The 26,142-nt window shown below is 43.7% G+C and overlaps 1 protein-coding gene across 2 annotated transcripts in view; it reads left to right on the forward strand.

Moving 5' to 3' along the window:
* Positions 1-26,142, forward strand: part of ZCCHC17 (zinc finger CCHC-type containing 17) — a 71,925-nt gene that overhangs the window by 19,086 nt on the left and 26,697 nt on the right. The window contains exons 2-5 of one of the 2 annotated variants that reach the window (XM_062190835.1): positions 4,041-4,098; positions 14,814-14,898; positions 20,707-20,807; positions 22,908-22,999. In XM_062190835.1, coding sequence (XP_062046819.1) covers positions 4,060-4,098; positions 14,814-14,898; positions 20,707-20,807; positions 22,908-22,999 — 317 coding nt within the window. In that variant the 5' untranslated portion in view covers positions 4,041-4,059. The remainder of the gene's footprint in view (positions 1-4,040; positions 4,099-14,813; positions 14,899-20,706; positions 20,808-22,907; positions 23,000-26,142) is intronic. The other variant, XM_062190833.1, reaches the window with a different exon arrangement.

Consider the following 26,142-nt stretch of genomic DNA (forward strand, 5'->3'; position numbering starts at 1 on the left):
ACTTTTTAACTTTGTGACTTTGGACAAGTAACTTATGTCTTTGAGGCACAAATTCATCGTTTACATTATGAAGATAATGAGTTTCAAGGCTAGTGCCACCTCTAATCCTGAAGATGGGAAATTTATTTTACCCAAGGCTTGAATTCAGTTGAGATAATTACTGAATTTTCTCCCCTGAGCCATTTGACTAATTATTTTTGGAACACCAGGCAGACTGTATGATCATCTATGGCAGGTGCTATCCTGTTAATTTCAACTCTGACTGCACCCTAGGAGACATAGTGATGCAAACACCTGGTATTAGAAATGAGCAAGAGTGCCTTTTCCTAACTGAACAATTGAGTGCATCCATTCTGAAGCACATTAATCTTTCCTTTTGGGAGAGGCCAAATTAAGGCCTGTTGTAATGCCTCTGAAGACCATGATGTGACACTGGGGCGTCTGGATTGAAAAGTGAGGTCATCTTAATTTAAAGCAGCAAGTGATTTGGACTCCAACTTCCAGATGTTACTTTTAAGTTGATTAGGTAATTATGCTTTTTAATAGTGTTACCCATTATGAAACTCCTCAGCCCTTTTTGTAGAAACTTGAAACAAAAGCCAGACAAAGTACATTGGGGCAGAAGAAAGAAATTTGCTTTCACTGATTTTTAAGTTTTTTGAGAGGTAGAGAAAGTGACATATAGATAGGAAGAGAGCATGTACTCTTCCACCCATTGGTTTCCCTTTCAAATGCCTGCAGTGGCTGTGGCTGAAGCTGGGAGCCAGATTCAGTCCAGGTCTCCCATGTGGTGGGTGGCAGGAACCCAGTTACTTGAGTCATTACTACTGCCTTTCAGGGTCTGCATTAGTATGAAGCTAGAGACAGGAGCCAGAACTGGGAAGCAAACCCAGGTACTCTGGTATGAGATGTGGGTGTCTTGCCAGGCATCTTGACTGCTAGATAAATGCCTGCCCCTGCTTTTACTTTAATTAAAAATGAAAAGGCTTACCTTCTTTATCTGTATGGCCCTCCACACAGAACTGATTGTTTTGTGAGCTTGTATAAGCACATTTTGTCCCTGGTCTTCACTTTACTTATTTGAAAAATGATGTGGGCTGGCGCCTGCCTGCGACGCCAGCATCCCATATGGGCGCCGGGTTCTAGTCCCGGTTGCTCCTCTTCCAGTCCAGCTCTCTGCTGTGGCCCGGGAAGGCAGTGGAGGATGGCCCAGGTGCTTGGGCCCTGCACCCGCATGGGAGACCAGGAAGAAGCACCTGGCTCCTGGCTTCGGATTGATGTAGTTCCAGCTGTAGCAGCCATTTGGGGGGTGAACCAACGGAAGGAAGACCTTTCTGTCTCTCTTACTGTCTATAACTCTGTCAAAAAAAAAGAAAAAAGAAAAAAAAGAAAAATTATGTGATTGGACCAACAAATCTCTAAATTCCTTTCCCTAGTTCCACCTTGCCTTGTTTTTAATTATCTATATCATTGTGCTGTGTCTTTGGGACTGTCTAGTTCCTCTCCCAGTATATTTTATGCATTAGTCCTATGATTTGAATGTGACTTGTCCCTGAAGGGTTCGTGTGTTAGACACTTGGTCCTCAGTGTGACATTGTTAAGAGGTGGTAGACCCCTTAAGAGGTGGAGCCTAGAGAAAGGTTGTTTGGGGCACTGTTCTTGTAAAGAATTATTGTAGTTCTCATGGGACCCTAGTTAGTTCTCACGAGAAGGTTGCTTTAAAAGAACAAGATTGGCTCTTCCTCTGTCTCTACTACTTAATGTCTCACCATGTGATCACTCTGCATGCACTCTCCCCTTTGTGGTGCCATCTGCCATTAAGCCCTCACCAGAGGCTGAAACAGTTGGGGTACCCAATCTTGGACTTTCTGCCTTCAAAACTGTTAGTTAATGAACCTCTTTTCTTTATAAATATCCAGCTTCAGGTATTGTCCTAGTAATAAAAAATGAACGAATAGAGTCTGCAAAATAGGACTTTGGATCTTTGGCTTTATAGCCCATTCTTCATCACTGTGTTGTAGAGACAGCTTGGCTCAAGGGCTGTGTCTCAGTATCTTCATTTTTCTACACTGAAGTGAGTAATGTTGATGTCTGGTAAAGTGGGAAGTACTGAGTAGGTAGAAATCAAGGACGCAGGTTCTGTCCCTAGCTTGTATCTAAGTTAATTGTGTACCTTTCTTCTAGTCACCGATCTTGTTGTGCTTCATTGAAGTGTCTTGGGCTGCACATTTTTAAAAAGCTACACTTTATTGAATGTTATTGTCTGCCGGATATCAGTGCCAACTATATGTACATGATTTGTTATTTGCAGCAACACAATGAGAACAAATGAGAACTTAGGCTCAAAAGGCAAGTTGTGTTCAAAATCCCACAGGTAGGAGATGGCAGAGCTGGGATTTAAAACTACATCACTCACTCGAAAGCCTGTGTTCTTTCCACATCTCAACTATTCTGCCTTATCTGCAGCCTAGGGACCTAACTATATATACTTCCTAGGATTGTGGTTAGGAGCAGATAGAATATCAGATGTCACGTTACTTTTGGCCATTAGAATTTTGTAGCTAAAAGGAACCCATGAGCAATTCTAGTGTAGCTAAAACTCTCTGGGTTCACATCCTGGCTCTGCTACTTACTAGCTTTGGCACTTGGGTCACTTACTTAAATCTCCATGCATCATTTTGTCCTCTGGTGAATGAATGGGTGATGATACCAACTATTGAAGATTATGCAAAACATTTGGAGTAGTGTTTTGTATTCCGTCTATGTTAATGAATAGCAGTACAGCAGGGATCATTTTATTCTGTCCTCTTATTTTAGTTTTAAGCTGAAGTAGTGATAGTCCAAGAAAACAGCTAGTTAAAGGCACTGAAAATAATTTATATGTTTGAAATTATATACTATTTTGGGCATATTGAATATAGTGATAAATGCATTATGTAGTGATGACATTAATCCCAATTCAGAGATGGGGTGGTGTGGACTATAGAAGTGGGGGGATGGAGATAGAGCCTGGGATAATGATTTTCTGGCCAGAGTTCTGGGCCTTCGATCACTAACACTTATTGGTTACCTATAATAGAGAACTACCAAGCCTCTAACTTTCCATCTTAGATCATCTCTGCAAAAGTCGTAGGAACAAATCTTTCTAGGGGTCCATCTCTTCTTTTTAAAGTATAGCTCTTTTTCCTGGCTTAATTACTTGTCTCTTTCTCTGTTTATTAAATTTATTTGAAAGGCAGAGAAAAAGAAAGATTTCCCATCCATGGATTCATTCCCCACATGCCTGCAACACCTGGGTGTGGGCCAGACAGAAGCCAGGAACTTAACCCAGCTCTCCCTCAGGGTAGCAGGAATCCAAGTGTTTGAGTATCTCCTTCTGCCTCCCAGGGTGCACATTACCAGAAAGGTAGAATTGGGAGTGGAGCCATTACTTGAACCCAGATATTCTGGTGTGGGATGTGGACAGCCCAAGTAGCGTCTTAACAGCAAGGCCAAATATCTGCCCCCTGAGTGCAGCTTTTCAGGTTCTGTCAGATGTCTGTGTATCAGCTTTTCTTTAATTATCTTAATAAAAAACCAAGACTCAGATTTGTTTTAAAATATAACAAGCTGTATGGTCTGATTTGATTTGAAGTCTAGGGAAAAGGGATTCCTTACGTGATCTATCTCAAACTATTAGAGTTCTCATTATTGAAGTGGGAAAACTCAGTCCTAGCTAATATAAATGTAACTTTATTACTTGGTTTTCTGCCGTTCCTTTTGTTCATAAAATTCCTTTGATTTCAGTAGGTGTAAGATTGATTTGGCCTTTCCTCAGTTACCCTCATACCATGTGACATCCTCTAATCTCACCCCAGTTTTTACTGTGTACACACGTAGTTGTTAGTCTGAACTTCAAAAGAACAGAAAGAATGTTTGACAGAACATCACTTTTATGCAGTGTATACTAGATTCCAAGTGCAAATTCAGAGCGAGTAGATTAAGTGCTACAGATGAAAGATTCTCATTTATGTGACATTGGTTTTTTTCTGTCTCTATAGGTTGCTATGGTGACAGACTATGGAGCCTTTATCAAAATCCCAGGCTGTCGGAAGCAAGGTAGGATCCTATAACTTGAAATTAAGCTCTTTCATTTCACTCTCTCCACTGTAACCCCGGACATATACTAATTACACATTGTACCTTTTTTTTTTTTTTTTAATTTTTTTTTTTTTTTTTTGACAGGCAGAGTGGACAGTAGAGAGAGAGACAGAGAGAAAGGTCTTCCTTTTGCCGTTGGTTCACCCTCCAATGGCCTCCGCGGTTGGCGCGCTGCGGCCAGCGCACCGCGCTGATCCGATGGCAGGAGCCAGGTGCTTCTCCTGGTCTCCCATGGGGTGCAGGGCCCAAGGACTTGGGCCATCCTCCACTGCACTCCCTGGCCACAGCAGAGAGCTGGCCTGGAAGAGGGGCAACCGGGACAGGATCGGTGCCCCGACCAGGACTAGAACCCGGTGTGCCGGCGCCGCAAGGCGGAGAATTAGCCTAGTGAGCCGCAGCGCCGGCCCACATTGTACCTTTTTTAGAAAGTAGTTATTTTGATTGTTGTTTCGTTTCTAATGCAGAGATATGAATACAAACAAGAATTGACAATTCATTTTTAGCAGAACCTTTTATTTTTTTTTTTTAAAGATTTACTTGTTTACTTGAGAGGCATAGTTACAGAGAGAAGGAGAGACAGAGAGAGAGGACTTCATCTGCTGGTTCACTCCCCTAAATGGCTTCAATAGCCAGAGTGGAGCTGAGCTGATCCAAAGCCAGGAGCCAGGAGCTTCTTCTCAGTCTCCCATGCAGGTGCAGGGACCCAAACACCTGAGCCATCTTCTACTGCTTTCCCATGTCATCAGCAAGGAGCTGGATTGGAAGTGGAGCAGCTGGAACTTGAATAGGCGCCCATATGGGATGCCAGTGCCACAGACAGATGCTTAACCTACTATGCCAGAGTGCCAGTCCCTTTAACAGCTCTTACTTCAAAAGGGTGATGCTGTGACTTGGGGAAGAAAGGTAGAGTATAGCTAACTGAGTTTACTTCTCTCTAGACTTCAGTTATTACCTTCAACAAGTCTCTTGACCTCTTTGGATACAGGATTTGAGGGAGGGCAAGCTACTTCTCTGAGGCTGAGTTGTGGTATGTGGAATGGGAGTACTATTATAACCAATACAAATATTGTATATATAATGCTTTGAATTTTATTCATAAATAGGCATCTGTTAAATATTTTTGGACAGTCTCTTTCATGTCTTTAATCTTACTTGTTTCTCAAAACAGTTGTAATAAGTATAGAAGGCAGATTCCACAAACTGGTGGCCTACTAGGTAGTATCACAGCCAGGACTAGAACCCAAGCCTTTTGATTCCTAGCTGAGTGGGCTTTCTCCTATATCAAGCTGCTAGTGGACCCAAAGACTCAACTCACTAAGACGAATTAAAGATTTTAGCATACAAAATGCAACCATGGTGGGGAGGGGTGGCATTGTGGCACAGTGGGTTAAGCCACTACTTGTGATGCTGACATCTCACATGAGTGCTGGTTCGAGTCCCTGCTTTTCCACTTCCTATCCAGCTCCCTGCTGATGCACCTGGGAAAGGAGCAGAAGATGACTCAAGTACTTGGGCTTCTGAACCCAGGTGGGAGACCTGGATTGAGTTGAACTAGCAGATGAAAAAACACTCCTAGTCGCATGTTCTCTGTCTCTCCCTTTACAGTGCTCTTGTATTCTCCTTGTCTCTCTTTCTCTCTGTAAATCTGCCTTTCAAATAAATAAATAAATGCAACCATGAGAAAATTTAGGGAAATATTTCTTTTTTTTAAATTATTTTATTTATTTTTTTATTTTTTTGACAGGCAGAGTGGATAGTGAGAGAGAGAGACAGAGAGAAAGGTCTTCCTTTCTCTTCCTTTGGTTCACCCTCCAATGGCCGCCATGGCCGGCGCATCTTGCTGATCCGAAGCCAGGAGCCAGGTGCTTCTCCTGGTCTCCAGTGCGGGTGCAGGGCCCAGGGACTTGGGCCATCCTCCACTGCCTTCCCGGGCCATAGCAGAGAGCTGGCCTGGAAGAGGGGCAGCCGGGATAGAATCCGGCGCCCCGACCGGGAGTAGAACCCGGTGTGCCGGCGCCTCAAGGTGGAGGATTAGCCTGTTAAGCCACAGTGCTGGCAAGGAAATATTTCATTAGATAAAAATCTTAGGTTGATGTTGTAGCATAGTGGGTAAAGCCATCACTTGCAAGGCAAGCATCCCATATGAGTGCCAATTCAAGTCCTGGCTGCTCCATTTCTGATCCAGCTCCCTTCTAATGGCCTGGGAAAAGGAGCGCAAATGACCCAAGTGCTTGGGCCCCTGCTACCCATGTGGGAGACCTGGATGAAGTTCCTGGCTCCTGGCTTCAGCCTGCTCAGCCCTGGCTATTGTGGGCTCTTGGGGAGTGAACCAGTGGATAGAAGGCCTCTCTGTCTCTGTCTCTCTTTCTGTAACTCTGACTTTCAAATCAATAAATAAATCTTTTTTAAGTCAAACACCTAATTATGAAAATCATAATAAGCAAAGTTAAATTTGGAAAAAATTTACATTGCATATGATAAAGGGCTAATAAAAATGGTGGGAGAAGAGGGAAAGGGACCAAGGATATGAAAAAAACAACTCATAGGAGAAAAAAGATACCTTTGGTCAAAACTAACTCTCAGTATTGATTAAAAAGTAAGTTTGAACTATGATTCTTCTATAGAATGGAATATTGTTCACTCAGCAATAAAATGGAATGAGAATGAAGTGTTAATACATGCAGCAACCTGCATCAATTTCCAGATAATTGTGCTGAATGAAAAGAAGCTAACCCCAGGAGGTTCTGTACTTCTGTGACTCTATTTATTTATGTAACACTTTTCCACTGAAATTGCCTTATTGACATATAATTTACATTCCATACATGATACCCACTTAAAGTGTAGGGTTTTATGGTTTTTAGCATATTCACAGAATTCTAGAATCATCACTGCAATCTAATTTGAGAACATTGTCAAAATGAAACATTGTTGGCCCAAAAAGAAACCTTGTACCCTTTGGGAGTCACTCCAAATTCTATTTTCTGACTTTAGGCAGCCACCAGTTTGTTCATATGTTTGCCTGTTCTGAACATGTCTTATAAATGGAATCATAGTGCTGAGTGCTTTCAAGGTTTATTTGTAGCATGTACTTGATTCCTTTTTTTTTTTTTTCCTTAAATGCAGAGGAACAGAGAGAAGGACAGATAGAAATAGCTTCCATCTGCTGGTTCATTCACATGCGTGTGCATGCATTGAAATGTGTACACGCACACACACACACACAATAGAATACAAATAAAATGGGAAATTTGAAATGATCTAATAGATTGTACCTGAGATTTTTTTTCCCACACAAGAAAAATCCTCTGATTCTCCTGGTGAATTCTCTGATGTCCAACAGTTCAGTTTAATTCTGATCCTAATTACCTGGGAGTTAGTGCTAGGATTCCACAGATTTAAGAGCTCAATTTCCTAAGACTGACTTCACTTCAGATGTTAGTCCCAAGTATTGAATTCCAGGTTACTCACACTTTCATCTGACAAGTCTACAGTTTTGGGCATTCCCTCCCCATCCCTTCAACCTTCCAGGCACTCAGATTTGATCATTTGGTAGAACAGCTCACAGAACTCAGGAAAATGATATACTAGTAATTTATTTTAAAGGATACAAATGAGCAGTCAGATAAGGGTATACATAAACATATGTGTGTGTATATATATATATGTATAATTTTTTTGTTTTTTTAATTTGAAAGAGGGAGACAGAGCTTCTGTCTGCTGATTTACTCCAAACATCAACAATGGCCAGGACTGGGCCAGGCTGAAGCTAGGAGCCAAGAACTCAATCTAGGTCTTCCACTGGGTGGTAGGGATCCAACCACTTGTCATCACATTCTGCCTTCCAAGGTGTGCATTGGCAGGAAGCTGGAATTGAAAGCTGCAGCTGGGCATCAAACCCAGGAACTCCAAATAGGGATGTGGGCTTCTTTCCTGGGTCTTAACTACTAGACAAAATGCCTGCCCTAAATATGTATGTTTCTTATATGATCATATTATGCCCTTTTTTGATGGTATACTGTAGTTTTATAAAATATCACCATTGAAGAAAACTAGGTAGAGGGTACATATGAAGGATCTCTGTATTTTTTCTTTTGAATGTATACGAATCTGTAGTTATCTCAAATATTTTCAAAAGGGATTTGAAACACTCATCTTTGAGATGAACAAGTCTTTTTTTTTTTTTTTTTGACAGGCAGAGTGGATAGTGAGAGAGAGAGAGACAGAGAGAAAGGTCTTCCTTTGCCGTTGGTTTAGCCTCCAATGGCCGCCATGGCCGGCGCACCGCGCTGATCCGAAGCCAGGAGCCAGGTGCTTCTCCTGGTCTCCCTTGCGGTGCAGGGCCCAAAGACTTGGGCCATCCTCCACTGCACTCCCTGGCCACAGCAGAGAGCTGGCCTGGAAGAGGGGCAACCGGGACAGAATCCGGTGCCCCGACCGGGACTAGAACCCGGTGTGCCGGCACCGTTAGGCGGAGGATTAGCCTGTTGAGCCGCGGTGCCGGCCAAGATGAACAAGTCTTTAAAAAGGTTGCTATTAATACCTAGTGCTGGAAATGGACACTTTTATTCACTCTTAGGAACATAAGTTATCATAGACTTTGATAATGACTATCGACATTCAAAAATTGTTTTTCGGGGCCAGCGCTGTGGCTTAGCGAGTAAGGCTGCCACCTACAGTACCAGCATCCCATATGGGCACTGATTTGAGTCCCTATGAATCCCAGCTGCTCTACTTCTGGTCCAGCTCTGCTATGGCCTGGGAAAGCAGTAGAAGATGACCAAGTCCTTGGGCCCCTGCGCCTGCATGGGAGACCCAGAAGAAGCACCTGGCTCCTGGCTCTGGATCGGCTCAACTCCAGCCATGTGGCCATTTGGGTAGTGAACACCAACAGTTGGAAGACCACTCTCTCACTCTCTCACTCTCACTCTCTCTCTCTTTCTCTCTCTCTGCCTCTGTAACTCTGCCTTTCAAATAATAAATAATTTTTTTTTTTTGACAGGCAGAGTAGACAGAGAGATACAGAGAGAAAGGTCTTCCTTTACCGTTAGTTCACCCTCCAATGGCTGCTGCGGCTGGCGCACCAAGCTGATCTGAAGCCAGGAGCCAGGTGCTTCTCCTGGTCTTCCATGTGGGTGCAGGGCCCAAGGACTTGGGCCATCCTCCACTGCACTCCAGGGCCATAGCAGAGAGCTGGACTGGAAGAGGGGCAACGGGGACAGAATCTGGCTCCCCAACTGGGACTAGAACCCGGTGTACCGGCACCACAGGTGGAGGATTAGCCTATTGAGCCACAGCGCCAGCATCAAATAATAAATAAATCTTTAAAAAAATTGTTTTTCAATGTATTCACTAATTTAAGTTTTATTTGAGAGAGAGAGAAAAACACAGAGAAAGCCCCATCTACTGGTTTACAGCCTAAATGATCATAATGACCCTGGGCTGAGGCCAAAGCTGGGAGCTGTGAACTCTATCCTGGTCTCCCTCATTTGTGGCAGGAACCCAATTAATTGAGCTATCATTGATGCTTCTCAAAGGTTGCATTAGCAGAAAACTGGAATTGGCAGAGTTGGGTATGGAAGCCAGGCACTCTGATGAGAGATGTGGATGTTTTAATCACTAGAACAAACACTCACTCCTGTGTTTTATTTGAGAGAGAAAAAGAGCAAGAGCTCCCATCTACTGGTTACTCCTCAGACGTCCAGGACTGGGCCCGAACAAAGCCAGGGGTCGGCAACACAACCCGAGTCACCCATGTGCGTGACAGGAACCCAGTTACTTGAGCCTTCATTGCTATCTTCCAGCTGGAGTCAAACCCAGGTATTCTGATTTGGGACGCAGGCATCTTAACACTAGACTAAAATGCCTGTCTAATTTGTCTGATTTGAAAGGCTGAGAGGCAGGAGAGCCAAAAGCTGACCTTTGGCTAATGAAACCATGCCTCTAACCTTGCATACTACTAAGCTATAGTTTGAATCTTTGCATTAGAAATAGCTTACTAGGGGCTAGTGCTGTGACATAGCAGGTAAGGTTGCTGCCTGCAGTACTGGCATCCCATATGGGTGCCGGTTTGAGTCCAGGCTGCTCCACTTCCAATCCAGCTCTCTGCTGTGGCCTGGGAAAGCAATAGAAGATTGTCCAAGCCCTTGGGCCCCTACACCTGTGTGGGAGACCCGGAAGAAACTCCTGGCTCCTGGCTTTGGATCGGCTCAGCTCCATAAGGCATGCACCTCTTTGTGTCAAAGACAAAATTTCTTGTTATTTTACTTGCCATGGTTGCCAGTGTCTAAAAGTACCATTTTTACCTGGGCATTTATGTGACACTTTGCGGACTGTGGGGATTATGAGCCTGCTGCCTCCCAGCAATCAGTCTTCAACTCAGTTGTGTTTACATCTTGTCAGGTAATGCCTCTGATGTGTGACTGACAGCTTGCAAGGGAATCTGCCAGTCTGACAGCTGTGCTAGACAAGCCTCAGAGGATGAACTCAGGGAGCCAAATAATTAGGCTGAAACTGAGTTCTAATCTTGGGATTTCCTGCAGGTTTATTGGATAACTTGAGCAATTGACTTTCTTACAGTGTACCTTATCTCCTTTCTCCCAAAGAGGGGTATTATTAAGTCTCACCCTGAAAAGGCTGAGCTATGAAATAACTCAGGTCTGATCAGATCTTAATATCTTTGAGTCAGGAAGGTAGACTATAATTTGAATAATAAAAAATTTGAATTAATTTCCAAAGCTTTTATTCTCAGAATTCTTTAAGCACTACTGAGTTGAAGACCCACACCTACTATTCAGATTTAAACTAGATTTTGGGCCTAGCAGTTAAACTGCTGGTTAGGATAGTGGCAGTACTTGGATTTGATTCCCTGTTCTGGCTCCCAAGTCCTGCTTGTGTAGACCCTGGGAGGCAGTGATGGTGACTCATGTAATTGGGTTCTTGCCAGCCGCATGGGAGACCTGGTTAGCATTCCAGCTCCCAGCCTTGGCCTTTGCAGGCATTTGGTAAGTGAATATGCAAATGGGAGCTCTGTTTCTCTCTCAAATAAATTAAAATAAACAATAAAAGCCATTTTCTTTCCCCTCTCAGAGTTGTCCAAAAGAACTTTCTGTTATGATGGTAGCGTTCTGTATCTGTTCTGACTTATTTTCTGACACTAATCAATTCTGCAGTTGGGTATACAGTAACTCAATTCTGACGCTATCTACCTTGAGTTAGCATCAGATCCCACAAGTTAAAAGAGTCGGTTCCACAGGATTGCCTCCACTTCAGATGCCAGGTGCATGTCCTGGGCCACCTGTATTTCTGACCAACCAAATGTAAATTGGGGGTTCCTGCAGCCCCTTCATCAGTTTAATAATTTGCTAGACTGGCTCACAGCGCGGGAAAATGCTTTACTTAGCTTTGCAGGTTTATTATAAATGATACAACTGAGAAAGAGCCAAATAATGGAAGCAGTGCATGGGGCAAGGTATGGAAAGGGTGAGATGGAGAGTGTTTGTGCTCTTTCTGGACATCCTCCCAGGACTAGGGCTTGTTCACCAAACCAGAAGCTGAGTCTTAGCTTGTACCTTTCCCCTTCCAGGAGTGGGGAGGTTGGTGGGGGGACAGAAAGTTCCAACCCTTTATTCACTTTGTTTTGACCCACTCCATTCTGAGATTCTCTAGGGGTCCCACTCTGTCATCTGTCACCATATTAGCATAAAGACTAGAGTGATCAAAATGGGATTCTTTTTTTTTTTTTTTAAGATTTATTTATTTATTTGAAAGTCAGTGTTACACAGGGAGAGAAGGAGAGGCAGAGAGAGAGAGAGGTCTTTCATCCACTGGTTCACTCCCCAGATGGCCTCAATGGCTGGAGCTGCACCGATTCGAAGCCAGGAGCTAGGAGCTTCCTCTGGGTCTCCCACGCGGGTGCAGGGGCCCAAAGACTTGGGCCATCTTCTACTGCTTTCCCAGGCCATAGCAGAAAGCTGGATCGGAAGTGGAGCAGCCCGGACTTGAACCAGCACCCATATGGGATGCCAGCACTGCAGGCAGCAGCTTTACCGGCTAGGCCACAGTGCTGCCCCTTAAATGGGTTTCTTATGAATGGCAAAGGACATTCCTGTCCATGAGGAAATTCCAGAGGTTTTAGGGATTCTTTGCCAGGAATAGGGATAAGGAGCAAATATACCTTTATAACATATCAGTGCTATCTAATATAGTAACTGTTGACTTTTAAATTTCATTTAGCGGGGCCGGCGCTGTGGCGAGTGGGTTAAAGCCCTGGCCTGAAGCGCCGGCATCCCAGATGGATGCCGAATCTAGAGAGGAAGATCTTCCATCTGCTGGTTCACTCCCCAGATGGCCACAATGTTCAGGGCTGAGCCAGGCTGAAGCCAGGAGCTTCAGCTGGGTCTCCCATGTGGGTGGCAGGAGCCCAAGCACTTGGGCCATCTTCCACTGCTTTTCCCAGGCCAGCAGAGAGCTAGATCAGAAGTAGAGCAGCCAGGACACGAACCTGCACCCATATGGGATGACAGTGTCACCAGCACTTTGTGAGCCTTTCACAGAGCTGATATAAAGATCTAATGAATGGAAGGATAGACCCAGCACAGAGTCAAGGGGCCTCAACTCTTATTTGCTGTTTTCTACTATAAATACTTTATGCAACTCTTAGTAGTATGTGCGTGTAACAGTAAAGTACCTCTCTCTCACTGTCTTTCTTTCTCTTTCTCTCTCCCTCTGTTCTCTCCCTAAGGCACCATCCCACCCCCCCACACCCCCCCACACCTTTCAACTGAGTAAATATGAACAAAACAAAACAAAATAATGAGGCAAGCATTATGGTACAACTGGTTAAGCTGCCTCTTGGAACCCCACATCCCATATGGGTTTGCTAGTTTGAGATCCAACTACTATGTTTCCTACTAATGTGCCTGGGAGGCAGCGCATGATGGCTCAAGTGATTTGATTTTTTTGCCACTCACATGGGAGACTTGAATGGAGTTCCTAGCTCTTGGACTAGACCTGGCTGTTGTAGCCGTTTAGATAGTGAACCAGCAGATGGAAGATCATTTTCTCTCTCTCTCTCTCTCTCTCTCTCTCTCTGCTTTTGAAATAAATAAAGTACCTCTGTAGAGTTCAGACTGCCTTCTTTAAATAAAGATTTATTTTATTTGAAGGGCAGAGTTATGAGGTAGTCGGGGCAGGGGGAATCTTCCATCTGCTGGTTCACTCCCCAGATGGCCACATTGCTCAGGGCTGAGCCAGGCAGAAGCCAGGATCCTGGAACTCCATCCAGGTTTCCCACGTGATTAGCAGAGACCAGGTATTTGAGCCATCTGCTGCTTTCTCAGACACATTAGTAGGATTGGAAGTGGAGAAGCCAGGACTTGAACTGGCATTCAAATGGGATGCCAGTGTTACAGGCCGTGGCTTAACCCATTGCACCTCATTGGTGGCTCCCAGAGTGCCTTCTACAAATGAATCTAGTTATGAATTTGCATATATATTATGGGATTAACTATATTTAGAAATAGGCCAGAGGGCTGGCACTATGGCACAGCAGGTTAACGCCCTGGCCTGAAGTGCCAGCATCTTATATGGGCACCGGTTCTAGTCCCAGATGCTTTTCTTCCAATCCAGCTCTCTGCTATGGCCTGGGAAAGCAGTAGAAGATGGCCCAAGTTCTTGGGCCCCTGCACCCACGTGGGAGACCCAGAAGAAGCTCCTGGCTCCTAACTTCGGATTGGTTCAGCTGTGGCCATTGCAGCCATTTTGGGAGTGAACCAGCGGATGGAAGACTTTGCTCTCTCTGTAACTGTCTTTCAAATAAAAATAAATCTTTAAAAAAGATAGGCCAGGTTATTACGTTTAAAGCTATGACTGAGAAATTGAGACCACTTAAGACTTCAACAATTAACCTGGATGTGATTTCAGAGAAAGAGAATTAAGCTAGAATAATGGATTCTTTTATGAGAATTGATAGCTCATTAAACCTTCATGGGATGGAAAAGTATATCAAAACACTTATTTCCTTTTTGTTAATTCCATGTTGAAGCAGTTTCTGATCACTAATCTAATTTTCAGGCATTTGATATGGGGCAGCAGGTAGTCCAGGTGAGGAATCAGAACCTGGGCCGGCGCCATGGCTTAACAGGCTAATCCTCTGCCTTGCGGCGCCGGCACACCAAGTTCTATTCCTGTTTGGGGCGCCGGATTCTGTCCCGGTTGCCCCTCTTCCAGGCCAGCTCTCTGCTATGGCCCGGGAAGGCAGTGGAGGATGGCCCAAGTGCTTGGGCCCTGCACCGCATGGGAGACCAGGAGAAGCACCTGGCTCCTGGCTTCGGATCAGCAAGATGCGCCGGCCGCAGCGGCCATTGGAAGGTGAACCAACGGCAAAGGAAGACCTTTCCCTCTGTCTTTCTCTCTAACTATCCACTCTGCCTGTCAAAAAAAAAACAAAAACAAAACAAAAAAAAAACCAAAAACAAAATCAGAACCTTCCAGGTATAAGAAACATATACCCTATATATTAGCATTTCATCCAAATAGCTGACAAGCTGCATATAAAAAAAGGAATTTATTTTGGCTCATGATTTTGGAGGTTCATATAATCCGAGGTCAGGTGATTAGTTTGTGTTCATTATGAAACATAATTTTAAAAAAAATATATATTTATTTGAAAGGCAGAGAGAGGGAGAGAGAGAGATCTCCTGTCTACCAGTTCACTGCCCAAGTGCCCACAACATCCAGAGCTGGGCCATGCTGAAGGTAGGAACTCAATCTTGTTCTCCCACATGGGTGACCACAGCCCAACTAATTGACCTATTATGTGCTACCTGCCAGGGTGATCGTTAACAGGAAGCTAGAACTGGGAGCAGAGCCAGGAGCTGAACCCAAGTACTCCAGTATGGGATATGAGAGTCTCAAGTGGTGTCTTAACTACTATGCCAAATACCTGCCCCTTCCCCATCTTTAAGATTCTTTGCATAAACATTTGATGACACTATCATTCACATATATCACATAATCATTTTATGTTTTTTCTAATTTTTCCTGTTAAGCTTCTAGAAATGCCATATTTATCCAGGAAAGAGGTGACTGGACCAAAAAATATCATACTTAGGGATTTGGTGGGTGAACAACAAGTTGCTGATGCCATTGTTTCTTTGTTGATACTTCAGTAAATCTTCTGTTTTAAGGAAGAAAAATAATGTCCTCTCAAGTATAATGGTCAATATTAGTTTCCTTCACAATTTCCTTTAGCCATAGACAAGAGGTGTGAATTTTAATAATTCAACTATAATTGCAGGCCAAAATGTGTCAAAGTAAAAGACTTTTATTTTCATTAGGGGTTATGAATTTCATCTTTAAACTTCCCAGTTAGGCTAGTCTGCTCATTTCATTATCATGTAGGGAAAATCAAATGTATAAATTTTACTCAGCTTGGAGGTTATGTGTTGGTCTATAATTAAAAACATGGGGGAGAGGGTGTTGTGCTGCAACAGGTTTATCTGCCACTTGTGACACCAGCATCCCATATTGGAGCACTGGTTCCAGTTCTGGCTGTTTGACTTCTTTTTTTTTTTTTTTTTTTTTGACAGGCAGAGTGGACAGTGAGAGAGAGAGACAGAGAGAAAGGTCTTCCTTTGCCGTTGGTTCACCCCCCAATGGCTGCCGCGGCCGGCGCACCGCGCTGATCCGATGGCAGGAGCCAGGTGCTTCTCCTGGTCTCCCATGGGGTGCAGGGCCCAAGCACTTGGGCCATCCTCCACTGCCTTCCCGGGCCACAGCAGAGAGCTGGCCTGGAAGAGGGGCAACCGGGACAGGATCGGTGCCCCGACCGGGACTAGAACCTGGTGTGCCGGCGCCGCAAGGTGGAGGATTAGCCTATTGAGCCGCGGCGCCGGCCTGTTTGACTTCTGATCCATCTCTCTGCTAGTGGGCTGGGAGTGGAAGGTGTCCCAAGTGCTTGGGCCCCTGCTACTCATGTGGGAGACCCAGATAGAGCTCCAGGCGTCTGGCTTCAGCCTGGTGGTGTCCTGGTGAATGAACAGCAGATGAAAGATCTCTTTCTGTCTCTCTCTTTCTGTCTGGCACTCGGCCTTTCAAGCAAACAAACTGATAAATAAATCTTAAAAAAGAAACAAACATTGGGGGCCAGTGTAGTGGTGCAACAAGTTGCCACTTGCAATGCCAGCATTCTATTTCAGAGTGCTGGTTTGGATTTTAGCTGCTTCACTTCCAATCAAGATTACTGCTAATATGTCTGAGAGAGCAGGAAGATGGCCTAAGAACTTGGGGCACTGCCACCCATATTGAAGACCCAGGTGGAATTCTGGGCTGCTGGTTTTGGCCTGTACCAGCCTCAGCTGATGTATCCATTTGGGAAGTGAACCAATGGATGGAAGATATCTCTCTCACTCTGACTTTCAAATAAATAAGTAAATTCTTAAAAAGGGCAGGGGGGAGCAAAACGACTTGAGGCCAGTGTTGTGGTATAGTAGGTTAAGCTACTGCTTATGATACCTGCTTCCCATATCAGAGTGTCAATTTGAGGCCTGGCTGCTGTGCTTCTGATCCAGCTCCCTGCTAATATACCTGATAAGGCAGCAGATGATGGCCCAAGGTACTTGGAGCCCTGCCACCCGTATGGGAGACTATGATGGAGTTCCTTACTCTTGGCTTCAATCTGGCCCAGCCTTAGCTGTTGAAGCCATTTGGGGAGTGAATCAGTAAATGGGAAATCTTTCTGTTTCTACCTCTGTTTCTTTTTTCTTTTCTTTTTTGACAGGCAGAGTGGATAGTGAGAGAGAGAGACAGAGAGAAAGGTCTTCCTTTGCAGTTGGTTCACCCTCTAATGGCCGGCGCATCACGCTGATCTGAAGCCAGGAGCCAGGTGCTTCTCCTGGTCTCCCATGCAGGTGCAGGGCCTAAGGACTTGGGCCATCCTCCACTGCCTTCCTGGGCCATAGCAGAGAGCTGGCCTGGAAGAGGGGCAACCAGGATAGAATCCAGCGCTCCGACTGGGACTAGAACTTGGTGTGCCGGCGCCGCAAGGTGGAGGATTAGCCTGTTAAGCCACCGCGCCGGCCAAAAAAATTTTTTTTAAATGTAGCTTTTGTAGTATATAAAACATTTTGGAAGCCCCAGAATTATTCAGATAGGTAGGCTATCACCCTCCAGAATTCGATAATGTAGTAATAGAGATCCAGAGAGCATGGGTAGAGAAAGCAGGGGTTTCCAGGAGGAGCTCCAACTAGAAAGGGCAAATACTTTGGGTTTCACACACATATAGACACCTGAATACATGTGGTGTGTGTATGTGTGTGTGTGCGAGAGAGAGTGAGCAAGTGATAATAAAGATCAAATAATCTCACAGGCAACTTTAACGGGGGTCGTTTTTAGATATAATTCCTGGTTTATCATCATTAGAATAGTTTATTCTCGTTTTCTTAATAATATAATAATAGAATAATTACTTATTTTTAACAATGTTTTTAAAAGATTTATTTATTTATTTGAAAGAGTTACAGAGAGGCAGAGAAAGAGTCTTCCATCCGCTGGTTCACTCCCCAAATGGCCACAATGGCTGGAGCTGAGGTGATCCGAAGCCAAGAGCCAGGAGCTTCTTCTGGGTCCCCCACGTAGTTGTAGGGGTCCAAGGACTTGGGCCATCTTCCACTGCTTTCCCAGGCCATAGCAGAGAGCTAGATTGGAAGTGAAGCACTTGGAACTTGAACCAGCTTTACCCACTACGCCACAGCTCCAGCCCCCAAATTTTAAAAAACATATTAATTTATTTGAAAGGCAAAGTTACAGAGAAGCAGAGGCAGAAAGAGAGAGAGGTCTTCCATTCTCTGGCTCACTCCCCAAATGGCTTCAACAATCAGAGCTGGGCCAATCTGAAATCAGGAGTCTGGAGCTTCTTCCTTGTCTCCCATGGGCTACAGGAACCCAAGCACTTGGGCCACCCTCTGCTGCTTTCCCAGGAGCATTAGCATGGAGCTGGGTTGGAAGTGGAGCAGCTGGGATTTGAACTGGCGCCCGTATGGGATACCAGCACTGCAGGCAGAGGTATAAAACTCTATGCCACAGAGCCGGCCCCCATAATTGAGTTTGTTGAATACTAGGTTGTTCCTAAATTGTCTTGCCTCAAAAATATGTTGTTGTTGTTGTTGTTGTTGTTTTAAGGCTTACTTACTTATTTGAAAGTCAGAGTTATATAGAGAGGGAGAGAGGGAGAGAGAGAGAGAGAGAGAGCGAGAGAGAGAGAGCGCTTCCATCCGCTAGTTCACTCCCCCAATGGTTGCAATGACTGGGACTAGGTCAGGGCCAAGCCAGGAGCCTGGAGCTTCTTCCAGGTCTCCCATGTGGGTAGCAGGAGCCAAAGCACTTGGGTTGTCTCCCGCTGTTTTTTTCCAGGCCATTAGCAGGAAGCTGGATTGGGAGTGGAGCAGCTGAGACATGAACCGGTGCCCACATGAGATGCTAGCATTGCAGGTGGTGGCTTTATCCACTACACCACAATGCCGGTCCCATTGAGTGTTTTGATGTAGATCAGCCTTCCTGAAGCATGCAGGCTTTCCCATGTGTAAGATTATTTTCAAAGGACAGATTCCCAGAAACAGTTGTGGGTCAAGTTATTATTAGATAATTAATCCAAGGGGCAGAAATATAGTTGAGAAATACTTAGACCTATCTTACTGGGAGTCTCAGGGATAAATATACCTTCAACCCTGTCTGTATCAGGTGTTCAGATGACACCTTGAGGGCTTTGTCTTTTGTTTACCAGGTTTCCTTTGCTTCCTTCGGGCAAACTCGCCATCTGGTGGTGAAGGTGTGCAGTGACAGTTTTTTTTGTAGTTTATGATATTGACAAAAGTCTTCACAAATGATTGAGTTAGCTGGTTTCTTGTGTCTCACTGAACCAATTAACTGTTGCCAAGGAGATGAAGTACTTTGATTGACTAAGCCTGTATCATTCATTTATAATTAGGGGTTAGGTCGGCTCCAAGCAAATCACAGGAACTGACCAGAGTATTCTAGAGTTTAAGAGGTGGGCCTCGGCCGGCACCGTGGCTCACTAGGCTAATCCTCTGCTTGCAGCGCCGGCACCCCGGGTTCTAGTCCCTCTCGGGGCGCCAGATTCTGTCCCGGTTGCTCCTCTTCCAGTCCAGCTCTCTGCTGTGGCCCAGGAGTGCAGTGGAGGATGGCCCAGGTCCTTGGGCCCTGCACCCGCATGGGAGACCTGGAGAAGCACCTGGCTCCTGGCTTCGGATCAGCGCGGTGCACTGGCTACAGCGCGCCGGCTGGAGTAGCCATTGCGGGGTGAACCAACAGTAAAGGAAGACCTTTCTCTCTCTCTCTCTCACTGTTCACTCTGCCTGTCAAAAATAAAATGAAATGTTATTGTCTTTAAAAAAAAAAAAAAAAGTTAGGTGGGCCTCAAAAGGAAGGGACCAAGGCTGACAGTAAAAGAACATCTCAAATATTATTAAATGATTTTATGTACTTTAAAATTTTTATATATTAAATCAATATTTTTACCTTTTTTAATAGCCATTGCTAAGTGACTTTCCAAGGTTTGTTGTGGCTTAAGTAATATTATTACTTTTGCCAATATTGAGTTTTGTTGTTTTCTTTTTTTTTTTTTTTTTGACAGGCAGAGTGGACAGTGAGAGAGAGAGACAGAGAGAAAGGTCTTCCTTTGCCGTTGGTTCACCCTCCAATGGCCGCCGCGGCTGGCGCGCTGCGGCCTGCGCACCGCGCTGATCCGATGGCAGGAGCCAGGTGCTTCTCCTGGTCTCCCATGGGGTGCAGGGCCCAAGTACTTGAGCCATCCTCCACTGCACTCCCTGGCCACAGCAGAGAGCTGGCCTGGAAGAGGGGCAACTGGGATAGAATCCGGTGCCCTGACCGGGACTAGAACCTGGTGTGCCGGCGCCGCAAGGTGGAGGATTAGCCTAGTGAGCCGCGGCGCTGGCCAAGTTTTGTTGTTTTCTAAAAATACTTTGTTCATATTTCCTGTTTTCACTTAACATCTATCATTATGTTCTATAATTATATTTTAAATGTCTACTCATTCTTCATTTAACTGATTGCCATAGTTTGCCAACCTCTTTTTCAGTTATTGGTCATTTAGATTGTGTTATACTTCTTTTTTTAATCCTTATAAGTAATAATACTGCAGGTATAGTGTATTCATGGATTTTTGTCACTGTTGAGTTTTTTCCTTTGGAAACAATTCCAGTGATGATGTTTTTGCATCAAAGATAGAAACGTTATGCCTTGGCTTTCAAAACATTTTACCAATTTGTATTTCTGCCGGTATTGTATGATGTAGTTATTTTGTCAGATTTTTACTAGCCATAAGTATTATTTGAAAGCATGTTTTCTGGTTGATTACATTTTAAAACATTCTGAACTTGTTTTAATTTGCAATGTTAAATTAACAAATGTTTTTCAGTGAAAAATTCACTTCTCCATTGAATTCTCCTATTTGTCTTCTTATCTAGCCATTTGAAATATACATGCCAGCCATGTCCTTTTTTTCATTTTATTTCTCCTTGTGCTCAGGTCTGGTCCATCGAACTCACATGTCATCCTGTCGGGTGGATAAGCCCTCTGAGATAGTAGATGTTGGAGACAAAGTGTGGGTGAAGCTTATTGGTCGAGAGGTAAAGTTCTGTGTAGCTTTCATATAGTTACCAAGATAAAACACTGGGATTTTCTTGGTTTTATGATGGTGGGTGTGTAGGTGTTGTTGATTATGGCTGACAATTTTTTTTTAAAGACTTATTTATTTTGCTTGAAAGTCAGACGTCAGAGTTACACAGAGAGAGAAGGAGAGGCAGAGAGAGAAAGGTCTTCCTTTGCCGTTGGTTCACCCTCCAATGGCTGGCGTGCTGTGGCCGGCGCATCGCAATGATCCGAAGCCAGGATGTCTCTCTCTCTCTCACTGTCCACTCTGCCTGTTAAAACAAACAAACAAACAAAAAAACCAAAAACTACCTGCCTGGTAGTCTTCAGTTTGTGCCAAAACAAAAAAGGATACAGAGAGTTTAATGTCTGCCTGCAGTGCTGGCATCCCATATGAGCACGATTTAGTCCTGGCTGCTCCACTTCTGATCCAGCTTCCTACTGATGTGCCTGGGAAAACAGCACAAGATGGCTCAAGTGCTTGGGCCCCTACACCCATGTGAGAGACCAGGAAGAAGCTCCTGGCTCCTGGCTTCAGCCTGGCTCAGCCCAGCCATTGCTGTCATTTGGGGAGTGAACCAGCAGATGGAAGATCAGTTGATCTCTCTCTCTCTAACTCTGCCTTGCAAATAAATAAAATCAGTCTTTAAAAAAAAGGGTGGGGGGAGTTGAACAGACATAAATGATCTTAACTATTATGGAGTTTATATAAAATATGAATGGAGGAGACAATTTTTTAGAAAATAAAAATATTGATAAAATACTTTTTATCAGTTGTAAATTATAATAAGTGTTGTGTTGGTTTCAAACAGTATTTTCAGTAGATTTAGATAAAATTGTTTGGAAGGGGCTTTCTGAGTAGATGATGTATTAGCAGAGACCCAAAGGAAGAGGAAGTAGCTACCCAAAGTGAAGAGTTAGGATTACAACATTTCAGGCAGAGAGAATAGCTGATGCAGAGACCTTGAAGTTCAGAGCAGCTCCATGTGCTGCAGGAGATAAAAGAAAGCTAACATGACTAACATGTCTTTGTGCTTCGAGGAGTGGTCCAAAAGGAAATCTAGTCTCCAGGAATGTTCTAAAGCACATCTTAGGCTTATGGATTTCGGAACTGATTCCTATGATGAATTTACCTGGAAGAAACAGTTTTTATCTTATTATTTTATTTATTTATTTATTAAGATTATTTATTTGAAAGTCAGAGTTACACAGAGAGTAGGAGAGGCAGAGGCAGAGAGAGAGAGAGAGAGGTCTTCCATCTGCTGCTTCACTTCCCAGCTGACTGCAATGGCTGGAGCTGTGCCGATCCGGAGCCAGGAGCTTCTTTCAGGTCTCCCAAGCGGGCACAGGTGCCCAAGGACTTGGGCCATCTTCTACTGCTTTCCCAGGCTATAGCAGAGAGCTGGATCTAAAGTGGAATAGCCAGGTCTCAAACCAGCACCCATATGGAATGCCAGCACTACAGCTGGTGGCTTGACCCACTATGTCACAGAACCGACCCCCAGTTTTTATTTTATGCCCATTTACCTGCACAGGCCTTGAGTTTATTTTGCAATTTTTATTTATTTTCATTTTATTTGGAATGCAGAGAGACAGAGACAGAATTGTTGGTTCACTCTTCAAATGCCCGCAACAGCCAGGGCTGAGCCAGGTCAAAGCCAGGAGTCTAGAACTCAACGTAGGTCTCCCACATGGGTGACAGGGACCCTAATACCTACTGTCTCCAAAATTGCACATCAGCAGGAAGCTGGATTGGAAGAGAAGTAGCTGGAACTCAAACAAGTCACTCCAATATGGATGCAGGTGTCCCAAACAGTCACTTAACCACTGAGCCAAATGTCTGCCCCAAGGCCTTACATTTCTGAGCTGTCATTTCCCGTCTTTCTCTCAGAGGAACAGAAATGAGATGAAGACCATTTCCTAACTTCTTTTACCATAGGGTCTACGTATTATGCTGCTTTGTTTCCTGAAGGACTCAACATTTTGTTATGAGGATGGAAGTTTTAATTCTTAAATAATTCTAGATTTGGCAGTCTAAATGATACAGTTTTTGGTGACTTTGCTTTTGTCTTTTTCAGATGAAAAATGATAGGATAAAAGTATCTCTGTCCATGAAAGTTGTCAACCAAGGAACTGGGAAAGACCTGGATCCCAACAACGTTATCATTGAGTAGGTAGAAAGTTCGGATGAGCTAATAAAATCCTTCTACCTTCCAAAGCATACAGTGTTGTAGTAAACCAGACTGGGCTGGGAACTCTACCATATAGACTTTGTGACACTGATAAGTTATGCAGCCTCTGTGATCTGTAGTTTTTAGGGCTAACGAGCAAAGGTCTTGGCATAGGAGTTCTGCATCAAAGGTTTTGTTTCCTTCCACTTAATCTTTCTGTTTATTCCCTTTTTTCAGTTAACCAGTAATGGAGTAAAGATGGTTCCTGACTTTTGATGGTTTGATTTAGAATTTTTTGACTTTATGATGGTGCCAAAGCATACCCACACAGTCATTCTGTTTCCACTTTCAGTGCACCATTCCATAGGTTACATGAGATATTCATCACTTTATTATAAAAAAAAAAAAAGCTGTTAAATAATTTTGCCTAGCTGTAGACTAATGTGTTCTGAGCACATTTAAGGAAGACTAAGCTAAGCAACAATGTTTAGTAGGTTAGGTGTATTACATGCATTTTTACCTTAGGATATTTGTAACTGACAATAGGTTTATTGAGGCATAACCCATTGTAAGTTAAGCAGCACCTTTGCTGTTATTTCCCTTTCTTCTAGTGATTTTTGCATTAGATCTACAAAAAGGTAGCTACAAAATGAGAGTAGCAATTTCACTGGGGTTTAGATTCCCACATCTTGGCATACACTGTATTCTGAATGCAGCATCTTATTTAAATTGACTCTCTGACCTTTCACTTAGAAATGCAAGATTTTCTTTTTTTTTTTTCAATTGCATCTTCATTTGATGATTTTTTTTTTTTAGGATTTATTTATTTATTTGAAAGTCAGTGTTATACAGAGAGAGAAGGAGAGGCAGAGAGAGAGAGAGAAAGAGGTCTTCCGTTTGATGGTTCACTCCCCAATTGGCCGCAACAGCTGGAGCTGTGCTGATCTGAAACCAGGATCCAGGAGCTTCTTCCAGGTCTCCCACGTGGGTGCAGGGGCCCAAAGACTTGGGCCATCTTCTACTGCTTTCCCAGGCCACAGCAGAGAGCTGGATCAGAAGTGGAGCAGCCAGGTCTTGAACTGGCACCCATATGGAATGCTGGCACTTCAGGCCAGGGTGTTAACCCGCTGTGCCACAGCACTGGCCCTGAAATGGAAGATTTTTTTATTCATGTAAGATAATGTTATTTGTAGGGAAATGCTTATATGTATAGCTATGAAAAAACTCACTTTGAATATGAAGGAATTTATTGAAAAGGAAGGGAAATACTATTTATTGAATACATACTATGTACCAGACATTATGCAAAACAATTTATCTACATTAGGGCTTACATTTCTCATAACCTGTGAAGTGGGTGTTTATCTCCATTTTACTTTACATTCCTGCTTTCTAGCTTGGTGCTTGCTAATAAGTAACTTGCTTGTGGTTACATAATAAATCATGGGTCAGAGGTTGAAAGCTAGATCTCTCTGACTTTAAAGCTACCCTTTTCACAATGTAATGCTTCCAGCTGTTGCATGTGACTTACAGAGTTTTTCATATTTCTGTAGTTTAATCTCTAAATATTGACATGTTTGTAGGGCTGCTTATTGACAAAACACTTTCTAGTTACAGTAGCAATCCTTTATATCTCAGAGCTCAGAAATGTTATTTAAGCCTGGCATTTGTTGATTGCATTATAATAAATTGCTTCTGCTCTGGAATCCTGTTCTGCACAGACTCATTAAAAAGTGATGAATTTCCCAAAGCTACCGTTCCAGTGGTAAAATATGAAGCAAGTAAGATAAAAGAGCTAACTCTTTTTCTCAGAGAAAGGGCAGGGAGAGGATCAAGGGCACTGTATGTGTCTCTGTGTTTAGGCTTTTTCTAATGACTGTCACATGGCTGAAATAGTAACTGTTGTAAACTGGGTCTATAGCTGCATTCAGGAAAAAACTTGGCTTAGTGAAACGATTATTGGTTTTAGGGTTAGATTTGAATCAGAAAGAGTCCTAGTTCTGCCGCAGGTAAGCATATAACCTTGACCAGATTACTTAGTCCCTGAACCTCAGCTTCATCATTATACAATGGAGATATTAGCAGTTGCGATGCCTGCATTGCACATCAGAGTGCCAGTTTTGGTTTTCCTTCTATTTTTATTTTTTTAGTTAATTAATTTGGAAAGCAGAATTAGAGAGAGAGAGAGAGAGAGAGAGTGAGCAATTGATTTTCTATCCACTGGTTCATTTAGAGAGAGAGAGAGAGAGAGCGAGCAATTGATTTTCTATCCACTGGTTCATTTACCAAATGTCCACAACAGATGGGGCTGGGCCATGCTAAAGCCAGGAACCTGGAACTCCTTCGGATCTCCCACTTGGGCCATCCTCCACTGCTTTCGCAGGTGCATTAGCAGGGAGCTGGATTGGAAATGGAGCTGCCTGTACTCGAGATTGGTGTGCATATGGGATGCCTGTGTTGCAGGTGCCAGCTTAACCTGCTGCATCACAACGCTGGCTTCCTGTTTTGGTTTCTACCTTCAGCTCCTGATTCCAGCTTTTCCACTGGTGCAGACCCTGGGAGGCAGCAGGTGATGGCTCAAGTGGTTGATTCCTTACTACCCAGATGGGAAATCTGTACTGAATTCTCAGTTTCTAGATCTAACCCTGGCTTTTGTGGGCATTTGAGGATTGGAATAATGTGTGGGAGCTCTGTTTCTCCAATAGAATCTATAAAATAAAAAAATAGAATGAAGTCATGACACATATCTTAGAGATGATAGAATGGGGACTGGCACTGTGGTGTAGTGGGCTAAGCCTCAACCTGTGGTGCCGGCATTCCATATGGGCGCTAGTTCAAGTCCACTTCCAATCCAGCTCTCTGCTATGGCCTGGAAAAGCAGTAGAAGATGGCCCAATGTGGGAGACCTAGAAGAAGCTCCTAGCTCCTGGCTTCAAATTGGCTCAGCTCCAGCCGTTGCAGCCATTTAGGGAATGAACCAGCAGATGGGAGACTTCTCACTCTCTGCCTTTGCCTCTCTGTAACTCTACCTTTCAAATAAGTAAATAAATAAATCTTTTTTTTAAAAAGATAGAATTATTTAAGAAAATTTTTGATAAGGAGTCAGCTTAGTATCTAGTCTGTAGATTATATAGGCAGTTTC

This window comes from Lepus europaeus, chromosome 5 (assembly GCF_033115175.1).
Source record: "Lepus europaeus isolate LE1 chromosome 5, mLepTim1.pri, whole genome shotgun sequence".
Taxonomy (NCBI): domain Eukaryota; kingdom Metazoa; phylum Chordata; class Mammalia; order Lagomorpha; family Leporidae; genus Lepus; species Lepus europaeus.